The following is a 22,369-nucleotide window of genomic DNA, read 5'->3' as shown; positions in this document are numbered from 1 at the left end:
AAATAGTCGTAACACACCTTTGGGAATTTTTCATTAGCTTTCTATCAAAAATCTCCCAAATAATCTTCTCAATCTTCTTTTCTCAGTTTATCCTCCGGAAATCCCACCCGTAGTTAATCTCAATTTTCTCGAGATTGCGGATAAATTTGGAGTGCGATATTGGATAATATGTATTCCTTCAGGAATTCCAACACTATCTTCTATTGAAATCGCGTTGAGTTTCCTCAACTCAGTTCTGCTAGAGATTTCTTCAGAGATTTTTTATTACAAATGTTTGAGTGATCTGTTCTTTTAATCTCTGGGGTATTTTAATTGATTCCTACCGAATTTGCTCCAAGAAATCGTCTAAAATTTCATTCATAATTTCTACAGGGTTTTCTCTAAAATCTCTTCCATGTTTTCTTTTGAGGATTCGTTAAACAATTTTTACAGTAACCAATAAAAAAGGTCCTTTGTGGACTTCGTAGCCGTGCGGTTAGTGTCACCGAGGCATTTAGCCGCATCGTGCTAAGGAGTGTGGGTTCGATTCCCGCCTCAGGCCGGAAAACTTTTCGACAGGAATGTCTTCCGACTGTGCCACCGGGCGTTGCATGCTAGTCCGTTGTCTAGTGTGGTGCTTCCCTCAAAGGGCAAATAGCCCACTGGAAGCATTAACGTGTAGTGTCTTTTATCCATGTCTTCAAAGAATATATTGGCTATTTCTTCAAGAATTTCTTAACGAATACAACGTTCAATTTATTCGGGGTTTTATCCAGAAATTCTCTAGCATCTTCTCGTCAGAAGATTGGTTTTCAGTATCCGTTGGATTGATGTCGCTGTAACTTCCCGTGCTTTCCAGACCATCTAAACTTGCATATTCCGTTCTATTCAAGTGTTCTTTGTAGTGTTGTTTCCACCTTTCAAGCACTAACCACACTTCTTGAGAATTGAAAATCACGTCAGGATGCTGATGGGAATCCCGTCAGAATTGCATGAGGATTACGATGGGTATCCCTTCAGGATTACGTTGTGAATCCCATCAGGATTCTGTTGGGAAACCTGTAAGGATTTTATTGAGAACCTCTTTAGGAGTCCGTTTGGAAATCGTGCCAGGACTCTGTTTGGTAATCCAGTCAGGATTCCACTTGAGAATCCCGTCAGGATTTCACATGAGAATTTCATCAGGATTCCACTTGAGAATCCCGTCAGAATTCCACTTGGGAACCCCATCAGGACTCCACTTGTGAATCCCATCAGGATTTCCGTTGGGAATCACGTCAGGATTTCACTTGCGAACCCCGTCAGGACTCCACTTGTGAATCCCATCAGGATTTCCGTTGGGAATCACGTCAGGATTCCACTTGCGAACCCCGTCAGGACTCCACTTGTGAATCCCATGAGGATTTCCGTTGGGAATCACGTCAGGATTTCACTTGGGAACCCCGTCAGGATTACACTTGGAAATCCCGTCAGGATTCCACTTGGAATTCCTGTCAGGATTTCTATTGAGAATTCCGTCAGGAGTTGGGATTTCCATCAGGACTTCCGGTGGGATTCCTGTTGGAAATCACGTCAGGATTTAACTTGGAAATCCCGCCAGGATTCCACTTGGGAATCCCGTCAGGATTCTACTTAGGAATCCCGTCAGGATTCCACTTAGGAATCCCGTCAGGATATTACTTGAGAATCCCGTCAGGATTCCACTTGGGATTCCCGTCAGGATCTCTATTGGGAATTCCGTCAAGATTTCACTTGGGAATCCCGTCAGGAGTCTACTAGAGAATCCTGTCACACGCTATGTCTGAACCAGACTATTATAAAAATCGAATGTACATCGGATTTTTTCTCGCTAGAGATCAGTGTTTGGTCTATATTTTCATAATCTGAAAGTTTTAAAATATTCTATCGGTGAATTTTTTTCCATACATTTTGTATGGGCTGAAATGCGTCGAAAACGTGATTTTCATGGGATTATGTATGAGAAATGGCTAAAAAGTGAAAAAAATCAAAATTTCACCGATGGAATATTTTAAAGCTTTCCGATTATGAAAATATAGACCTAATTCTGATCTCTAGCGAGAAAAAATCCGATGTACATTCGATTTTTATAATGGTCTGGTTCAGTCATAGCGTGTGTCAGGATTCCACTTGGGAATCCCATTAGAATTCCACTTAGGATGCCGTCAAGATTCCACTTGCGAACCCCGTCAGGACCCCACTTGAGAATCCCTCCAGGATTGTGCTTGGGAATCCCGTCAGGATTCCACTTGTGAATCCCATCAGGATTTCCTTTGGGAATCACGTCAGGATTTCACTTGGGAACCGAATCAGGATTCCACTTGGAAATCCCGTCAGGATTCCACTTGGAATTCCTGTCAGGATTTCTATTGAGAATTCCGTCAGGAGTTCCGTTGGGATTTCCATCAGGACTTCCGGTGGGATTACTGTTGGAAATCACGCCAGGATTTCACTTGGAAATCCCGTCAGGATTGTACTTGGGAATCCCGTCAGGATTCTACTTAGGAATCCCGTCAGGATTCCACTTAGGAATCCCGTCAGGATATTACTTGAGAATCCCGTCAGAATTCCACTTGGGATACTCGTCAGGATCTCTATTGGGAATTCCGTCAAGATTTCACTTGGGAATCCCGTCAGGAGTCTACTAGAGAATCCTGTCAGGATTCCACTTGGAAATCCCATTAGAATTCCACTTAGGAATCCCGTCAAGATATTACTTGAGAATCCCTTCAGGACTCCATTTGGGAATCCCGTCAGGATTCCACTTGGGATTCCCGTCAGGATCTCTATTGGGAATTCCGTCAGGATTTCACTCGGGAATCCCGTTAGGAGTCTACTAGAGAATCCTGTCAGGATTCCACTTGGGAATCCCATTAGAATTCCACTTAGGATGTCGTCAAGATTCCACTTGGGAATCCCGTCACTATTTTTATTGGGGATTTCGTCAGGAGTTCCGTTGGGAATTCCGTCAGGACTTCCGTTGGGAATCCTGTTAGGATTCCTGTTGAAAACCCGACAGGATTTCATTTGGGAATCTCGTCAGGATTTCACTTGGGAATTCCGTCAGGATTTCTATTGGGAACCCAGTCAGGACAGTTGACAATACAGTCAGGATTCGTGTTAGAGATCCCTCCAGGATTTTATTGAGAACCCCGTAAGTGTGGGAATCTCGTCAGGATTACACTTAGGAATCCCGTCAGGATTTTATTTGAGAATCCCATCAGGATTTGATTGAGAACCTCATGAAGGTTCTGCTTGGAAATCCTGTCAGGATTCTGTTTGGGAATCCCGTCAGGATTTCCGTTGGGAATCCCATCAGGATACCTTTATTTGACATGTTTTACGATGAAACCCCTTGTCATGGCTAGTACTTATGAAATTCTGTCTTGCTCAAAACTGAATCATCTCAAAGTTTGATCCAAATTACCACGAATGCACTCCAATCAGGTCCTTCCCTCGAAATAATAACTGTTACAACAAAGTGTCACCGGCAAAATTTGATGATCAACTCAATTCTTGTCCCACCTTCTCCTCCTCCTCCTGCTCAGGAATCGAATCACCAGAGAGGCAATGCCATGATGATTGGTCGGGCTAGCTCCCCTGTGGAGAAGCCCTGCAGACCCAGAAACCAGTAGGAAGGGAAAAGGGGAAAACTTTTATTTGCTTTTAATTTCCTCGGCACCAGTTAGTGAAATTAATTTCGTTAGAATTGTACTTTTCGAGTTGTTTTACACATGTGAGGGGAGAGGGGGAAGTCTGGTTGTACGTATGTATGTGACATGTATAGATGCCTACAAGTAGGTACGTGCTCGATTGATAGCCTGCCTGAATCAAGATTCTGTTTTGTTAAATTATTGCAATATGAATCTAGGTTTATGTAGGTTTAGGGACAAAATGTTGAACGACTAAAAATCAACAATCTTTCAAATCAAAAACTAAGTTTCGACTTTTTGTCCTTTCGATTTTTGTCATACTTTTTCAACAAATTAATAAACTATCTGTTTGTGGACCTTGACGCTTGCTCCTGCGGGGGCCGACAATGAAGGCAGGATCAAACATGTCGCGCGTCGGTCAAGTAAAAGTGAAAAAGTGGCGTGATCCGTTAGTTGTGTTTGATCCTTCAACCTTGACGCTCGCTTCTGCGGGGGCCGGCGATGGAGGCAGGATCAAACATGTCGCGCGTCGGTCAAGTAAAAGTGAAAAAAACCGCTATTGCTTAATTGTGTTTGATCTTCCGACCTTGACGCTTGCTCCTGCGGGGGCCGACGATGAGGGCAGGATCAAACATGTCGCGCGTCGATCGAGTAAAGTAAAAAAGTGCCGCTTTCGATTAGTTCTTTATGATCTTCCAACATTGACGCTTGCTCCTGGGCAGTGCTTCAAGAAAGCCCGAGTAGTCGTCAGTTGTTTTCCATCACGGGTCGCGCGCCTATTTTCTCTGAGTGCTTTTATATAGCCCAGCAAACGACTGAAGCTGAAAGAGGATTGTTGCTGCTCAATGATGACGGATCAATTGGTGAGCTCGTTTTATGCTACTGTTCCTATTCTATAAAATATGTATGACTGTACCGTTAATCGTTACAACGGTGAGATGTAAATATGATGTTTCAAAAAAATATGAATGGTTCGTCACTGTGAGTGTCGACATAAACTCTGATTCATTAATTGTTTATGTCTAATTTTTTTTTATTCAATACACCTTCTTCTTTTTACCTTTATTTTTGTAATCAAAAATAAAACTTTGAATGGTTCGACCCTTCAAGTGTCGGCATAATTTTTCTCTACATAGATATTGCTCATATCAAATGAAAATATTATATTTACATATAAGCATGTTTATATCTCACAAATAATTATTTATTATGGAAAGGTTCACTTTATTCAACAAACTTTGAAAGGTTCGTCACCTCAAGTGTCGGCATAATTTTTCTCTACATAGATATTGTTCATATCAAATGAAAATATTATATTTACATATAAGCATGTTTATATCTCACAAATAATTATTTATTATGGTCTAATCGCTTATCAAAGTGAATCCTGTGACCCAATGATCCTTCCCATTAAAAAACATCCCTCCCAGTAACCTTTGTGGAGATGCAGAGGCAAACACGGTCTCCAAATAGCAAAGGTTACACACTAACATTCCTTCCCCCAATCCCACCTGACTGCAAGGACGTGGCCGGCGCCGTTATTGACCATGTATAAATAGAGGCACTGAATTATGCACACTGAAGAAGATTATGGCCAATCCCAGCCGAACTTCTAGTTGATTCTTTGTGCATTTTCACTGACTTCGGTCAATCACGGAATAGCAACCATTGATATGTGTAGTCAGTCTAAGCTAAGCTAAGCTAAGCTAAGCTAAGCTAAGCTAAGCTAAATTAATAAACTATCTGTTTGTATGTATCTGTGTGGCTATAGTGGACCCTAGCAGGAATTTTGGTTGTATTGTCTAGAATTCGTTTCTACCAAGAACACCTGCATCGATCACACCCAAATGTGCGTAAGTGCACTTTCGAAAGCGATGTAATGAGTTTTCACCAAAAAAAGGAAATTAATTCACTTTCGATGGAAATTGACCTACTGACTGAGGAGGACCTTCCACAGTGGGGGAATTGCTTACCCTAGGGGAGTGGGGAGATTGTTTTCCACCGACTGGAAGGGGTTGAAGCTCGTTAAATCATGACGACGATTGTGTGTATTCACCGGTTTCTGATGATGTGGTGGAAAATCGATAATGGCTTTGGCCGGAGGAATATATCCAAGGGAATGGACTCTTTCCACCTCTCCCGGAGGTTTGTTGGTGGAGAAGGGAAGGACTGATTGTTGGGAAAGTTGTTTGATCAAATCGTTTTCGGGAAAATTAATTTGTTTAGTGGTGGTTTAATGAGTGCTTCAAACTTGATTGATTGAGTATCACGTGGGAGTTTGTTGGAAGATGCTGGTATGGATTGGTTACATGTGTTTCCTCCAATTGTGAAGAGCTGTGTGGGAGGTTTATTGTTTGCAGTAATGCGATCTTTCGGTGTTTAAACGGAGGGAAACGTTTTACGTTTGGAATCGAATTTGACAAGTTTTTATGACATAGTTGAAAGGCGAAATGCCTTAGTATAAAGATAAATTTATTTATCACGTAAAAATTTGAACATGGAACGGTCTCACCAAACTTCCTCACATTGTCAACGCATTTCAAACACATCTCACCAACCAAGTAGGTTATAAAACCATGATAAAATCTGAAAAATCTACTGTTTGAAAAGATTTACATAAAAATCGTACTTTTCGGTTGGCTTAAGCTTCTTTGAAGAATAGTAGAAAGTGATATGAAATTTATTCAAATATCCAAACAGTCCAAATTGTTTTTTGGAAACAATTGTCAAAGGCCGTGCCAAAGTGCAGATGCAGCTGTCTCCTTAAACTGCTCATGATTCCCACGTAAAAAAAACTTCCCATCTTCCCTCTGAATCTTCTCTTCCGATTGTGAAGAGGTAATCCAGCGTATTCCAGCCGTATCAGATGTTAAGCCAAGCTTTATGATCCGACACAAACGACAACGACCGTTTGCACGCTTCGCAACTCGCGCCGTATCGGATTGTTAACAACGTTGTTCGGATGCTTTGAATACGACCGAGAAAACGACGACGACGATGATAACACCAACATAAAAGCGGAAACTATCGCGACAGGGAAAAAACTACATACTACTGTTGCATCTACTCTTGACAAATTACCCCATTCGGGGGTCTTGTCAGGCCGCAGGTCCTGCGATCCTTGCGACCGTCTCCATTTTTACGTACACACTTAGGAAAAATCGTGTAAATTTACGTCATATGGCCTCGAACACTTTTCCGTCACATTGAACGCAATTTTATAAGAATAATGTATTTTTAAGTTCGAATTTTATTAAACTCGTGTCATTTCCTATTTGACATTAAGTATTTTTCTCAAAGTTTCATATAACTATGTCATGTGTACTCACTTAGAAAAAATAATGTAAATTTACGTCATGTGTGTTCGACATCTGACGCATGTAAAATGACGTAAATCTAAGAAGTAATTTTCCATTACATTGACCTTAATATTGTTCGGATCACACAAATTTTCAATCACATGCGACGTAATTTTACAAGAATGGCATATTTTTAAGTGCATGTACTATCAAGTTTTCGTCATTTCAGTATTTATATCTGGTATTTTGCTTCACCTGAAATTAACATCATGTGTTATATTGCTTTAAGTCTCATTGTATAATATCAGTTTTTTTGGTAGTGTTTAGTAGTCAATCTTCAATGGGTAGTGCTTCGTGAAGCCCAAGCAGGACAGTTCGGTTTTGCGTCGTCCGATAGATTTGGCTCCCGCTTTCGCGCATGTTTTCGTCGCCGGAGATTTTTTTTTCTGTTTTGGAGCGTCTTGCTGGGTAGTGCTTCGTGAAGCCCAAGCAGGACAGTGAAAAGTGAAAAATGAAAAAGTGATTTGTTTGATTTGTGTCCTTAGTACTGTTGGTTTTTGGCTGCCCTAAGTTCACCGAACCATCCGGAAGTGACAGGCAGCACATAAATTTAGAGAATCAATCCGGTGAGTTTGTTCCAGTATGATACTTTTTCTTTTGTGAGCCTTCCGGATCGTTTTTGTCCGCGTCGTGGAACTTCTGATCGTTTCTTGAACGGAAAATGTTATTTTCGGAGTTTGATAATTATGTTCAGATTGCGCATTCTATCCGGGCGGGTGTTACGCAACTAACAATCGATTGTGGATGCTTTTTAACCGTTCGATGACCCTGGAGGGATCGCGCTTCCTTTCGTTTTTCGATTATCTAAAAATACAGTACCACCCAGTACAGTTTTTCAATGGGCACAGTACAGTTTTTCAATAGGCGTGATTTTTTTTTTTTTTACGCGTATCGTTATTTTATACAATCCGATGACCCTGGAGGGATCGGTTTTGCTTTTTACTGGTTATTGAGCAAAAATATTACTGCACAATCGACAAGCATTTCGCGAAATACTATTTATACTATAAATAAGCTATTGTTTTCTCTTTTGATTGCCGGCATTCAAAAGATTAATTTGAAAACGCTTAAACAACAGCTTTCTAGGCGAATCCTGACAATATACCTTCCCCAACCTCCAACTCCGTAGCACTTATGAGGGTGTCGCTGAGTCGGTGACCTCTCATTAAGTAAGTGCTACATCAACATTTCCTTCCCCTATCCCAAGTTACGGTAAAGATGGGCGTGGCCGGGAATAGCGATATTCATGCTTTTAGTATTCTTGTGTATGATTTATTATTATAGATTAGATTATTAAAAAGAAACATGAATATTGCTAGTATCCAATCTACGAAGTATACCGTAACTACGCTAACGCTAACGCTTTAGTAGTCAATCTTCAATGGACTTTGATATTTCCTGTTTAGTGACCATTTCCTCATTTTTTTTCTCTCTCCTTATCTACTTACAGAGGTATCGGTCCGGTCAAGCCTTTCGTCATCGTTGAAGCGGATATGCGCCCGATGCCTGGACCAGGAACAGAACATCGTCGACAGCGACTACGGCCGCTGCGTGGTGGAAAAAGTGCTGAGCATCACCGTGCGGTACCTGACCGATGAACCGGGGGTAAGTTGGAAACCATTTCTCATTTTTTTTTAATTTAAAATTATCAAATTTATTAAAATTGTTCATTTTAACAAAATTATCGAATTTTCAAAAATTGAGTTATTATAAAAAAAAACTTAAAATTTTCTGTTTTTGATTATTTATAAATCTTTGAAAATTTCAAAATTATTAAAATTTTCAAAATAATAAAATTTTGAAAATTATTTCAATTTCAAAATGGTTTAAATATTTAATTTTTTTCTAAAAATTATGAAATTATGAAAATTTTCATAATTTTTAAAGTTGTTAAAATTTATAATATTATTAAAATTTTCAAAATAATTAAAACTTTCAAAATTGTTAAAAAAAATTAAAATTTTAATTTTAGGAAATCAATTTTTATCTGGTCAGCACAGACCCTACATTTTGTTTTTGTTGGAAAATAACTAGTAAAATATGTTTTTATCGAAATTTTTCGCCGTGGTGAATTCAAGTACATTGTATCAAAAATGGTTCACATAAATTTTTGTTTGAAATTTTATTTGGCTTTGTTGGAGAATACTTGAAAAAATTGTAAAATTCGAAAAATATATTTTTCTCTCCACATAAGACAGCATCACGAAGTTATAACTCTTCAGGTATTTTAAATAGTAATAAAAATAATACATTTCAGTTCTACCGAAGGTTTATCCCTTTTCTCTTGGACAGGCAACTTAAATTTTTGATTTATTCATGTTTTTTACGTCAATATAAGAATTTGTTTTTTGACCATTTTCAAATCGACCACGGCTGGAATAAGATTTTTAGTTCTAATATAAATTTTACATGTTTAAGTTCAAAATTTCAATTTGCATAAGTCCGATCAATTATCATATCGTCGCTGAAAAATCTATGTTTTCAGATTTTTATTATATGCACTTTCTGACATAGAACAAATTTTGTGAGACAAAGTCGTTCAAAAATAACGCGATTTGTGCAAGACTGATAACAGATGCTTCAAAGAAATGTTACGTAATCAACACTTTAATAATTAAATTATTTATTAAAAAATCGCAATCTACTCTAATCATTTTTACCTTCACTAGTCTTGAAATGGCAGTATGGTGAAGTCGTGCCCATACTTTCTGGGGTACCCTATAATTGAAAACTTATCCGCTAGGTGGCGCTAGTAACAAATTTTCTTCAATTATCTGTATCTTAAGACCCTTATCAGCTAGAAAGTTGGTGTCTTCGGCTATCTGCCGGTAAAGGGTTTGATTAGCAAATCAGCAACAGTATGCAACAGTATTGTTGCTCAAGATCCTTATCAGCTAGAAGTTTAAAGTCTTCGGAATAGATTTTCAGCTTTCTGGCAATAAGGAGTTTGATTGTAAATTCAGGCTAGTAAAAAGGTGGCGCTGGTAAAAATAACTTTTCAATCTTCTCTATCTCAAGATCCTTGTCAGCTAGAAGGTTGGTGTCTTCGGCCAAGCCGTTCAACAGATTAAGGGCTCTTGTGAGGGAAAATCTGATTAGAAACACATCCATAAGGTGGTGCTAGCAACAAATTTCCTTCAATCTTTTATATTTCAAGATCCTTATCAGCTGATCAAGGCCTATTTGGCCATGAAAAATCTGATTTAGCATTCAACAGCTAGGTAACGCTAGTAACAACTTTTCTTAAACTGTAAAAATAAGGTATCGTATCTAACGGTGGAACTTAATTGAGAAATATTTTGATAGATGGCGGTACAGTCGTCTCTTTATAACTTTGTATTTATAATCTTTATTTTGAGTTACAGAACCATATTAAGTTGGTTTTCATGACTTCCCTTGTAGTCTTTTAAAGCGCAGATGCTTGATTTTGTGTTTTATTATATATGTGGCACACTTCATAACTGTTTGAGTAACGTATTGTTAAAAATACCTTATGGACCATACATTAGTGCCAATATTTTTCACATCCAGATAGCCCTCAATCTGTTGATTATCTTTGCCTAAGCCACGAATAAGGATCTTGTCAAGCTGATAAGGATCTTGAGGTTAAGAAGATTAGAGATTTCTTTTTAATAGGGCCCTCTAGTGGATAAATTCCTAATCAGACTCTTCACCGCCAGATAGCCCTTGGTCTGCTGAACAGCTTCACCGAAGACACCAACCTCCTATATGATAATTACGATTGAAGGCGATTGAAGAAAATTTGTCGCTAGCGCCACCTAGCGGGAAAATTCTCAATCAATAATATATAAAAAAATATCCAATAATTTTTACTATGCAAAAACTTGTTCCCTTAGTAGCCCCTTCTGGCACTGGCCCATAACCCGAAAGGCATTGGGTTTTTTATTCATTTTTGGGAAAATCATAAATTTGGAGCCATCTAAAGGTATAAGTGCATGATATTCTGGAAATGTCTCTCTACCATGTGATACATTCTATCAAATAGATCAAGGTTACATTGTTTTTTTTTTAGCTAGACACGTGTGCAAACTGTCGAGGGAAACTACACATTTTGATTATAATATCAATATTCCTATACTTGGTTCGACATTCAGGATAATCATACCATGGAAAAATAAATAGTTTTGGAAATGTTTGATGAACTGTTGAACTCTTCTTCTCCACACAATCCATTATTGCCGAACCCATGTGAAGACACGATTTCAATAAACTATTTTAAACATTCCAGTTATGTTTCCTAAAGTTTTGAATTTGCATTAAGGATAGGAAATTCTTTTGCATAGAAAAAAAATTAGTTTTCGTAAACATGTTGCTACTTACAAATAAAATTGTCTACCTTTAGGCGTTTAATATAGTTTACTCTGTAATTCATAAAATTCAATTCTCAAATTTAAAGACACTGGTTGGTAAGTCTGGTTGTAAGATTTTTTAAGACCTAATTCAGATTCAACGATCCGAAACTGAGTGAGTAGCATATAGTTTTATCGGTTCTGCTACTTTTCCTCGAATGTCGGTTCCCCGAATGTCGTTTCCCCGAACGTCAGTTCCCCGAGTAATCCGTTTCTCCGAATAGCCCAGTTCCCCGAAAAGCTTTTGGTACTCATAATTTTCATAACCTTTTGCATTTCAAGCTGGTGAGCGAACCTATCATCGGATATGCGCCCTTCTTTGTTTGATCGGCGGTTCTTTCGAGTTTCACCGTCCTCAGCATTTTTGACAATATGTATTTAGTCGAAAATTGTCAAATATCTCCTTCTTTTGATTGCTTTCTAGTTCAACATGCTGTCACTGTTTCGGGGAAACGGTTCATTCGGGGAAATGGGTCATTCGGGAAACTGGCATTCGAGGAAATGACATTCGGGAAAACGACAGTCAGGGAAAAGTAGCACAATCATAAATTGGTTTTTGGTATTGTTATAACCTTTTATAAAAAAAATCGTACACATTAATAGAAGTTCATGTATCGAAAAAGTTTAGTTGATAATATGTGCAAAACCACCAGAACTTATGGAACAGAACCGTTCAAAAGTTGATTCACCGCATATTACGGTCCCCAACAAGCTTAGACCAAAATCTCAGGGCTAATAGCGACTCACGCAATCCTGTTTTTTGACTTGGTCACTAAAAGTGACTCGCAACAGTGACTTTGCAACAATAAGTCACTAAAGTCACTTTTTTAATAAAAATAGTCACTTAAGTCACCATTTTCGTGATCTGATGCTAATGAGAGTTTTGGCGAAAACCAGGTCGAATATCTGACAGACCTGCTGAACAAATTACTAGTAAAATTTCTGCAGCTGATGAAGGAATCTTAAATTTGCGTTCTGAAAGAACCTCATCAAAACTCTTCCGGAAGGTAAGCCAGGAATGGTTATTTAGGTATAACTAATTTTGCAAGTAATCATTTCAGAAATTACATTTGAAATTAAAACAAGCTAGCTATCGTAATCCGGGACAACAAGTTTTTTGGTAAAATATCGTTACTTATTAAAATACTAATCCATACGTACAGTGCCCGGCGAAAAGCAGATCACTTTACCGTTTTCCATACAAAATAACCAAGTTTGTTGACTTGGATCTTGGCTCATAGAGCTCCGATTGGGCTGAAATTTTTACCGCAGCTAAGAAATAACATGAAATTGGAAAATTCACAGCATTTTAATCACCCGCTTTAAAGTTATTGCAAACGCCCCATTTTGAAAAAAAAAATGCTATATTTTTGTTTTTAACTCTTTTTGAAACGAAAGGATTTAGAGCAATACACCCTTTGGCAAAAATGTTTGATTTAGCAAGAGAAACATGTATGTAGAACAATTTTTTTCTGTAAAATTCACACTTTTCAAAATATATCAAAACCAAAATTTTGACATTTCTTTTAATATGGGACAATTGCGATGGCTTCAAAGTGTGTGATCAAAATGATGTGATTTTTTTACTGCACAAATTTCAAATTATTTCCTAGTGGCGGCAGAGCCGTAGCGTGGCCTCACAGCGCCCTTGGCAAACCTCCCGTTGGGCGCCCCTATGATGCAATTTTGTATGTGATTGAAGTTTTCGTTGAACAGGTATACTTTACTAGTAGCTACTGTATAGCTACTTTAAGGTGACAAAAGGCTTCACAAAGGTCGAGTAAATTTTATAAAATATAACACAAAAATGCCTGTAGGAGGCCCTTTTCCACTTTAAATAAACTTTAATTGTAGTTATACAGTATTACTAGCTTAACGTATACCGTTTATATGCATATATTGCAGTTTTTGCTTGGGATACTAGACAATTACCATAAAGATCTTTTTAAAATACTAGGACAACTCTTAAATGAATGCATATATTAAATTGCGACTCAAGCATTCACTAATTTAGAGTCCATTAATATAATTAGTAAATATCAAAGAAACGTGTACAACACAGTTCTTCTTGAAAACTGTGTAAGATTTTATAAAATATGTTTTGAAGAAATTTTTAATAAATCTACTGTTCATGAGGCACTTTTGCGGAAACAATTGAAACAATTCTTAAAATCAATAGTTTTTATTTTTAATTTCTTAAATACATTTTTTTTATTTCTTGACATTGTTAATTATATTTTCATTTGTTAAAAAATGCAAAGGCTTCTGAATATTTTGTAATGATTTTGCCTAACAACTCCTTAAGAAAACATTTTTTTTGTTGTTTTCGCAAGAGTCTTCCAATGAGTGGAAGCAAATTCGTCAAATTCTTAGAATAAAATGCAATAAAAAACTTTTTATCAATTTTTTAGTGGAATCAGAGTAAATAATAAGATAATATGTGTTTCGTTATACCATTTAGAAATTTAATTCCTAAATAGTAAAATGGAAAAATATGAATTTGTTTTATTAGTTAATTAAAAGTTAATGGAATTTGCAACGAATTTATAAGCATCCCTTACTTAATAGCCTTGTTTCTGCGATACTCGTGTTAGTAATTTACTTAAAGAAAATTACAACTGTTCTAGAATCTCCAACATTTCCCTTTCTTGGTTGAATTTCAGAAATGGTATTTAATGTGATTTAAAATTTATTAATGCTAAATCATCTCCAGCGAATCAAAAATTAAAAAAAAAAAAATTAGCGTGGAATATGTTCATACTAGGGAAAAAATAAATTCAATCTTTTTAACTCATGTTTGCTTATCACTGACACGAAATTCTCTGAAAATGTTGTTCAGAATTCTGTAAGAGTTCCTCCCACGTGTAGAAATTTTTGAATATTCTGCCCAGCTGCACAGTGATGTCAAGGCGGGGAAAAGTTAAAAATAACTTTCACTAACAATTCTGAAAGCATTTTTGTATTTCTCTTCTAAATTCAAACCCACAATTTTTCGAAGTTTAAATAAAAACTGATTTTTTTACATTTCCTCAAAGAACGTTATCAAAATTATTGTGTTTGTGCTCCCTTGTGAAATGTATGGGGAATTATAATCAACTTCGACTAAATTTTCAAATGTGAGCGCACACTCGAATACATGCTCCGCTTAAACTATACACTATAATTTTCGGTTTTCGGTTGGTTGAAGAATTTAGGTGCTACAAATCTGTATGGCCAAAATGTTCAAATGGATCCAATGAACATTCTTGTTTAAATGTTGAAACAACATTTACAAATCATTTGAAAAATTCTAATGCAAATAAGTTGAACGTCTTTTTATCATGTTTTGTTGTTGCTTGGCTGATGCGTCATATAACTTGACAGATATGATGATCATGATGATATGATCGAAGAAGAGTCTATCATGCGATGAAGATAAATAGTTTCAGACGGCAATTATCTGGTCATTCATAGTAAGGGATCTTCATTTGGGCATGAACAATCCATTTCAAGACTTTCTATACCATTTGTATGGAGATAAATCACTGTGAGCTGTAATGAAAGGCCTGTTCAAGATTATCTGTCATAATGATCTACCGTACTCTGAGAACCGTGTTCAAGATGCTTTTAGGCTTTCAAAAAAACTGTTTAATTCTTATCAAGTTTATTTGAATATTTTTTTTATTTCCAATAGAACCTCCAAATAAATACCACAAACTTGATTTTTGCTCAAACCAGTTTTAATGGCTATTAAAAACCATTAGAGATTAAGCAAGTAACCATCATGTTAAAATTTGAAATAAATGTATGGGAATCATCCAAAATACTGAAAAGTATTTGAAAACGATTCAGGAATTGTTCTAATTTTCCATTATTATGTTAAAAAAATTTTGTTGTTGAAATTTGTTTTAGGACCTTATTTAATAAATGCCTTTCAAAATTAACAATATATTTTACGCATTTTGGCGCCCCCCAATGGCTGGCGCCCTTGGCGGGTGCCAACCTGGCCAACCGCACGCTACGGCACTGAGTGGCGGTAGAAATTTCTGATCAATCGGAGCCCTAGGAGTGAAGGTCCAAGTTTCCCTACTTAGCCATTTTGTATGAAAAACGGCAAAACACCTTGAACTGCAGAATACGCCTAAGGATAGGCAATTTCCTAAGGAATTTCTGCATTCATATTCATATTAATTATGCCCAACATTCGTCTCATTCGGTTTGTCTCGAGTTGGCCAAAAAGCAATTGTGTTCTGGGGTTACTGTTTATGTGAAAGGGTTTAATTTTGCAAAAATCCTACCGCCAATTTAGCCTGTTTCCTTATTTTGCTTTTCTAAAATTTTGGATACTGAGAGGATGTTTTCTGAAATTCATCCCCGAGTTTTTCAAGAAATCCGTCACAATGTTGTTTACAACCAAGCATTTTCACATGAATTATTCCAAATTTAAAGAAAAAAAAAATGGTTCGAATAATTCGTTTTGTACCTGTACTTCAAAATCTTCCATGACTTTGACCAGTAATTTCCACATGAACAGGAATTTCGCTTTAAATTCAATAACGAATTTGTATTTTGAAATTTATGAATTTGGTAGATTACAAGGTTGGGGCCCAGATAGCCGTAGCGGTAAACGCGCAGCTATTCAGCAAGAGCAAGCTGAGGGTCGTGGGTTCGAATCCCACCGGTCGAGGATCTTTTCGGGTTGGAAATTTTCTCGACTTTCCTGGGCATAGAGTATCTTCGTACCTGCCACACGATAAACGCATGCAAAAATGGTCATGGCATAGTAAGCTCTCGTCAATAACTGTGGAAGTACTCATAAGAACACTAAGCTGAGAAGCAGGCTCTGTCCTAGTGGGGACGTAACGCCAGAAAGAAGAAGAAGATTACAAGGTTTCTTATCGAAAAAATAAATATAGCAATCTGGCTTAAACCAGGCAGTCAACTGATAAGACATTTTAATTTTGAAATTGGTGCAGTTCTCTACATTCTAAATCCAGCCAATATGTAGATTTGTTTATATACACATAGAACATACTTTAATTTCTTGTCATTTTCATGACTAATATTTGTAGTTTCGAAGTCACTTTTCAGTAACTATTTTAATTATTTTGGTAACTAATGTTACTTTTATTTTGTTGTGTGGCCGCTACCAGCCCTGAAATCTGGAACCATCACCGAATTCGAAATGTTTATGCATGGAACAAACTTTGACCCCAATAGGTTTTAGGAAACCCCCTAAGACGAAGCGAACAGAGCTGCCGAAAATACAACAAGTCACCCTATGTAGTTGAACACGTGCAAAATTACAGAAGTTTCGTTCCGTTATAGGTTTCCACCGACAGAATTGTGAAAAACTCATTGGAAACATTTTTATAACGCTTCGAACAGGTCTGCAAACAGTGCACTGCGTATTATTTTCTCGATTTCATACGCTTTTTGAATAGCGCCCAAATCGTTGATTTTAGCGATATAGTTTGTTCGGAGAAGTTTCTTGGTATATTGAAGCGCAACTTTTGACGAAAAAGTTTTGTGATCAATCCACCTAGCAGTGAGAAAGAAATACTATTTTTCCAGAACATTTAGATAGACATATGGTGTCTTCGGCAAAGTAGTAGAATTGGCAATTTGAAACAACTTTGTCGAAGACACGATTTTTCTATCTCTTATACTTTTTGAGATATACGCCGTTGTACGTACGTCATACTTTATCATAACATTTTTTCAAGATTTTTAACATTTTTTGTTCTCTACAAAGTTGTTTGTCATGAAAAAACCCGCGTTTTTACTGAACATATCATCACTCTCTCTTTTGAAGTAACAAAGTTATTCATGAATTACTCTTTTTTCAAGGGGTAGTTTAGGCCTCTATAACTGGCTTCGGCGCAAAATGGCGCAGACAACTCTTACAAATCATGAAAGTACCATATCTCCCCTTTCGGCATTTGATAAAAACTTTTGTCTATAAGCGTCTTTGCATGGGTTTTTACTATCAAACAAATAAGCTTTATTGAAACGAATTCGACTGATAATTCTTTTACTTTAAGAGATAGAGAGGTGAGATGTTCAGCAAAAACACGCGAAATTGTTTGTTCAGTCTCGGAAATCTCTTCAAAAATATTGAAATCGATAATGAAAGTTTGACAATACTTAGATGAGAGTTTATTTTTAGGTTTCATCATCTTTTATATTCAAGAGAAAGTCTCATGTCACTTTCTTGTTTGTACATTGAATGATAAGAGAGCTAGAAGTTGTTTAAGGTTTCCGATGAGAACCTCTGAAAAATCTCAACTGCACAAAATTTCAACATATGTCCCTTGCTTCGTCATGGTCAAACATTGAACAAATCCCTACTAGTATCCCTTAAATTTGGCACATGACGCCACCCTTCGTTCTGCTCCTCATTTGTCGTTCCAATCCGATGAAGCTCATGCATGCGAAATGACGATGAGCTTTAGGCTTTATATCGGGTCACCGACACACAGAGAATCATAAGGATGCTTTGACGTGTATTAGTTTTTGCATAAATGCTTGGAAACAATTTTTGGGAATTTTTTTTTCCCCCTGTTTTGGAGCGTCTTGCTGGGTAGTGCTTCGTGAAGCCCAAGCAGGACAGTTCGGTTTTGCGTCGTCCGATTGATTTTGGTGACGGATTCGCGCGTTTTTGTTGCCGGAGAATTTTTTTCTCCCTGTTTTGGAGCGTCTTGCTGGGTAGTGCTTCCTGAATCCCAAGCGGGACAGTTCGGTTTTGCGTCGTCCGATTGATTTTGGTGACGGATTCGCGCGTTTTTGTTGCCGGAGAATTTTTTTTTCCCCTGTTTTGGAGCGTCTTGCTGGGTAGTGCTTCGTGAAGCCCAAGCGGGACAGTTCGGTTTTGCGTCGTCCGATTGATTTTGCTGACGGATTCGCGCGTTTTCGTTGCCGGAGAGTTTTTTTCCCCCTGTTTTGGAGCGTCTTGCTGGGTAGTGCTTCGTGAAGCCCAAGCAGGACAGTTCGGTTTTGCGTCGTCCGATTGATTTTGCTGACGGATTCGCGCGTTTTCGTTGCCGGAGAGTTTTTTCCCCCTGTTTTGGAGCGTCTTGCTGGGTAGTGCTTCGTGAAGCCCAAGCAGGACAGTTCGGTTTTGCGTCGTCCGATTGATTTTGGTGACGGATTCGCGCGTTTTTGTTGCCGGAGAATTTTTTTTTCCCCTGTTTTGGAGCGTCTTGCTGGGTAGTGCTTCGTGAAGCCCAAGCGGGACAGTTCGGTTTTGCGTCGTCCGATTGATTTTGCTGACGGATTCGCGCGTTTTCGTTGCCGGAGAGTTTTTTTCCCCCTGTTTTGGAGCGTCTTGCTGGGTAGTGCTTCGTGAAGCCCAAGCAGGACAGTTCGGTTTTGCGTCGTCCGATTGATTTTGCTGACGGATTCGCGCGTTTTCGTTGCCGGAGAGTTTTTTTCCCCCTGTTTTGGAGCGTCTTGCTGGGTAGTGCTTCGTGAAGCCCAAGCAGGACAGTTCGGTTTTGCGTCGTCCGATTGATTTTGCTGACGGATTCGCGCGTTTTCGTTGCCGGAGAGTTTTTTCCCCCTGTTTTGGAGCGTCTTGCTGGGTAGTGCTTCGTGAAGCCCAAGCAGGACAGTTCGGTTTTGCGTCGTCCGATTGATTTTGGTGACGGATTCGCGCGTTTTTGTTGCCGGAGAATTTTTTTTCCCCCTGTTTTGGAGCGCCTTGCTGGGTAGTGCTTCGTGAAGCCCAAGCAGGACAGTTCGGTTTTGCGTCGTCCGATTGATTTTGGTGACGGATTCGCGCGTTTTTGTTGCCGGAGAATTTTTTTCCCCCTGTTTTGGAGCGTCTTGCTGGGTAGTGCTTCGTGAATCCCAAGCGGGACAGTTCGGTTTTGCGTCGTCCGATTGATTTTGGTGACGGATTCGCGCGTTTTTGTTGCCGGAGAATTTTTTTTTTCCCCTGTTTTGGAGCGTCTTGCTGGGTAGTGCTTCGTGAAGCCCAAGCGGGACAGTTCGGTTTTGCGTCGTCCGATTGATTTTGCTGACGGATTCGCGCGTTTTTGTTGCCGGAGAATTTTTTTTTTCCCCCTGTTTTGGAGCGTCTTGCTGGGTAGTGCTTCGTGAAGCCCAAGCAGGACAGTTCGGTTTTGCGTCGTCCGATTGATTTTGGTGACGGATTCGCGCGTTTTTGTTGCCGGAGAATTTTTTTCCCCCTGTTTTGGAGCGTCTTGCTGGGTAGTGCTTCGTGAAGCCCAAGCGGGACAGTTCGGTTTTGCGTCGTCCGATTGATTTTGGTGACGGATTCGCGCGTTTTTGTTGCCGGAGAATTTTTTTTCCCCTGTTTTGGAGCGTCTTGCTGGGTAGTGCTTCGTGAAGCCCAAGCAGGACAGTTCGGTTTTGCGTCGTCCGATTGATTTTGCTGACGGATTCGCGCGTTTTCGTTGCCGGAGAGTTTTTTCCCCCTGTTTTGGAGCGTCTTGCTGGGTAGTGCTTCGTGAAGCCCAAGCAGGACAGTTCGGTTTTGCGTCGTCCGATTGATTTTGCTGACGGATTCGCGCGTGTTTTCGTCGCCGGAGATTTTTTTTTTTTCACCTGTTTTGGAGCGTCTTGCTGGGTACGTATTTGGGAAGGCCCAAGCAAGACGGTTTATTTTCGGGACGCCAAGAAGTTTTGCTGTCAGTGTCAGTTTTGTGTTCAGTCGAGAATGGATTACCAACTGGTGAGTTCGTTTCATGCTTATGATAACACATATTTTCTTGAAAGCGTAACTTTTATGTAATATTGAAACAAACTTTGTATGGTTCGTCACTATATGTGTCGGCATTATGCTTTTTTCTTATACAATTTAAATATACATATATTTTTCTCTTTTTGACATTATTAAAAATTATTTATTAAAAAAATCTTTTGAATTGTTCGACATTGTGAATGTTGACGTATTTTCTAAAACTTCTACCATATCGAGACAAAATGCACAGTAATACTCATATGTAATTTTCAAACAAACTATGTATGGTTCGTCACTACAAGTGTCGGCATTATTCCTGTTTCATATAAGTTCAAATATAAACATGTAATTTTCAGTTTTCGTCATTAATAAAAACGTCTTTTGAATTGTTCGACATTATAGATGTTGACGTATTTTTCCAAAAACTTCTCGAGACAAAAATACAAAACTAGCTTTAAATACAAGTCGTATTCTTCCCCCTTGTCCATGGATCGCATCACCGACCAGAGGTGACTCCCAGATCTTTTCCTCCCTCACTAATAAACACCCTTCCCGTGGTGATTGTGGAGATGCAGAGGTATTCTCGGTCTCTAGAAGCAACAATCATTACACCCTAACATTCCTTCCCCATCCCAACTGACTGTAAGGACTTGGCCGGCGCCGTTATTGATCAATAATATTAGATCTGCTAAAATTGCACTTCGAGAGTAAGCGGAAACTCCCATCCCTTATTCATTTGGATCGTAGTGCAATTCTTACCAGTTCCGATCAATCACGGAGTAGCAACCATTGACATGTACAGTCAGTCTATGCTATGCTATGCTATGCTATGCTATATCGGGTCACCGACACACAGAGACATACGAACGCACGGACGTGACACGAGCCGAATAGAATGCAAACAATTCAACAAGTGAAAACTAGTGGACAAACGTGGTCCGCTGTGTATATGTAGGTTTTGTAGAACGGTACAGTCAGCAGGCGCCGTTGTATGTCACTGAACTTGTTCCACTGGCACCTGTAGAATTTAAAAAAAGGATTGGTACTAGTCGTTTTCAGTCAAAATCAATTATAAGGAGCATTTAGCTTCGAAAAGCTATTTAAGCCGCCAATTGCCTAAAGCCAAAAAATATCACAAAGAACTAGTAGAATTATGAACTCGATAGTGAAAATTTATTATACTGCTTCATAGAAAAATATTTTAACATTGTTCTTCTAATCAATAGGTACAAAAACTAGCATAAAGCTGTCATAAACCTAAAAAAATGTCTTTTACCTTTACTTCCTTTACTTAACATACTCTTGATTCTTTTCGAGACTATTTAAAAGCTTGTTTGAAACTTTTGCTTTCTATTCTCTAAGGTACTGTAAGCATTCGTTCCATTAAAATAAAAAAAAGTTGCTACTATGCAAAATCATCATCATATTCATCAAAACCGTAATAAAACCTTAATCGTCGTAAAAAAAATTCGAACAAGAAATCGAACAATTTCTCTGTTGAATTTTACATTTACTAATAAAAAATCACTTACTTTTTCCCACACAGGTCCGCTGTGGAGCGTTCGAGACGCTGAGTTTCCTGATCGAGAGGGGCTTCCTGGACAAAGCCACCACGGAGGAAGTGGTTTGCCCGGTGGTGGAAAAGCTCAGCCGCAAACCGTTGGAAACGTTCGACGAGGAGCTGTACGCCATCTTCATCCATGTGAGTATCGTATCCAGAAAAAAATGATCATACGAAGATTGTCTTTTTTTGCGGTCGTCGTCTTCGACGATTACGGTAGGTTAGATCGGAGTGTGGTAGTTTGGTAGTTAATTATCAATTTTTCTCCGGCGTCGTCCCGTTCGTGGTGCAGGCTCCGAAAAATAAGCCTAATTATCGGTGTTTTTTTTTCAATAATTAAGAATTAAGTTTTCACTCAAGATTCTTGGATGTCACTGAAGGGAAAAAATGATCGGCGTCGTCAATCCACGAGATGTGATGAAATTAAAATGTCATTAATATCCGTACCGGTGAGAGTTGCAGTGTGCATTTTGTGTGTGCGAGGAAAAGGGAAGTGAAAACGAAGAAGAAGGGAAGAAATTCCCTTCCGGTTCTGCGGACAACTTACGAAGTAAATTGCCTTTCCATGGACGGTGCCAGTACAGTGGTGAGAAAAAATATTCGCGTAGTGTGGGATGTCTGTAGGATTCAGAGCAGTGTTTCTCAATCTAAGTGTGATGAAGAACTGAATCGATTTAAACATATACAACATTCAAAATTTCGAAAATTACGAAATTTACAGAAAACGTAATAAAATTTAAAAA

General features: G+C 38.4%; 1 protein-coding gene across 3 annotated transcripts in view; it reads left to right on the top strand.

The window, feature by feature from the left end:
- Positions 1 to 22,369, top strand: part of LOC5569422 (serine/threonine-protein phosphatase 4 regulatory subunit 1) — a 674,626-nt gene that overhangs the window by 610,461 nt on the left and 41,796 nt on the right. For all 3 annotated transcript variants that reach the window (XM_021841889.1, XM_021841888.1, XM_021841887.1), the window contains 2 exons: positions 8,460 to 8,614; positions 21,612 to 21,767. In XM_021841889.1, coding sequence (XP_021697581.1) covers positions 8,460 to 8,614; positions 21,612 to 21,767 — 311 coding nt within the window. The remainder of the gene's footprint in view (positions 1 to 8,459; positions 8,615 to 21,611; positions 21,768 to 22,369) is intronic.

The sequence above is a fragment of the Aedes aegypti genome, chromosome 2 (assembly GCF_002204515.2).
Source record: "Aedes aegypti strain LVP_AGWG chromosome 2, AaegL5.0 Primary Assembly, whole genome shotgun sequence".
Classification (NCBI taxonomy): domain Eukaryota; kingdom Metazoa; phylum Arthropoda; class Insecta; order Diptera; family Culicidae; genus Aedes; species Aedes aegypti.
The sequence above is the reverse complement of the archived record's forward strand: the minus strand, read 5'-3'. Positions and strand labels throughout refer to the sequence as shown.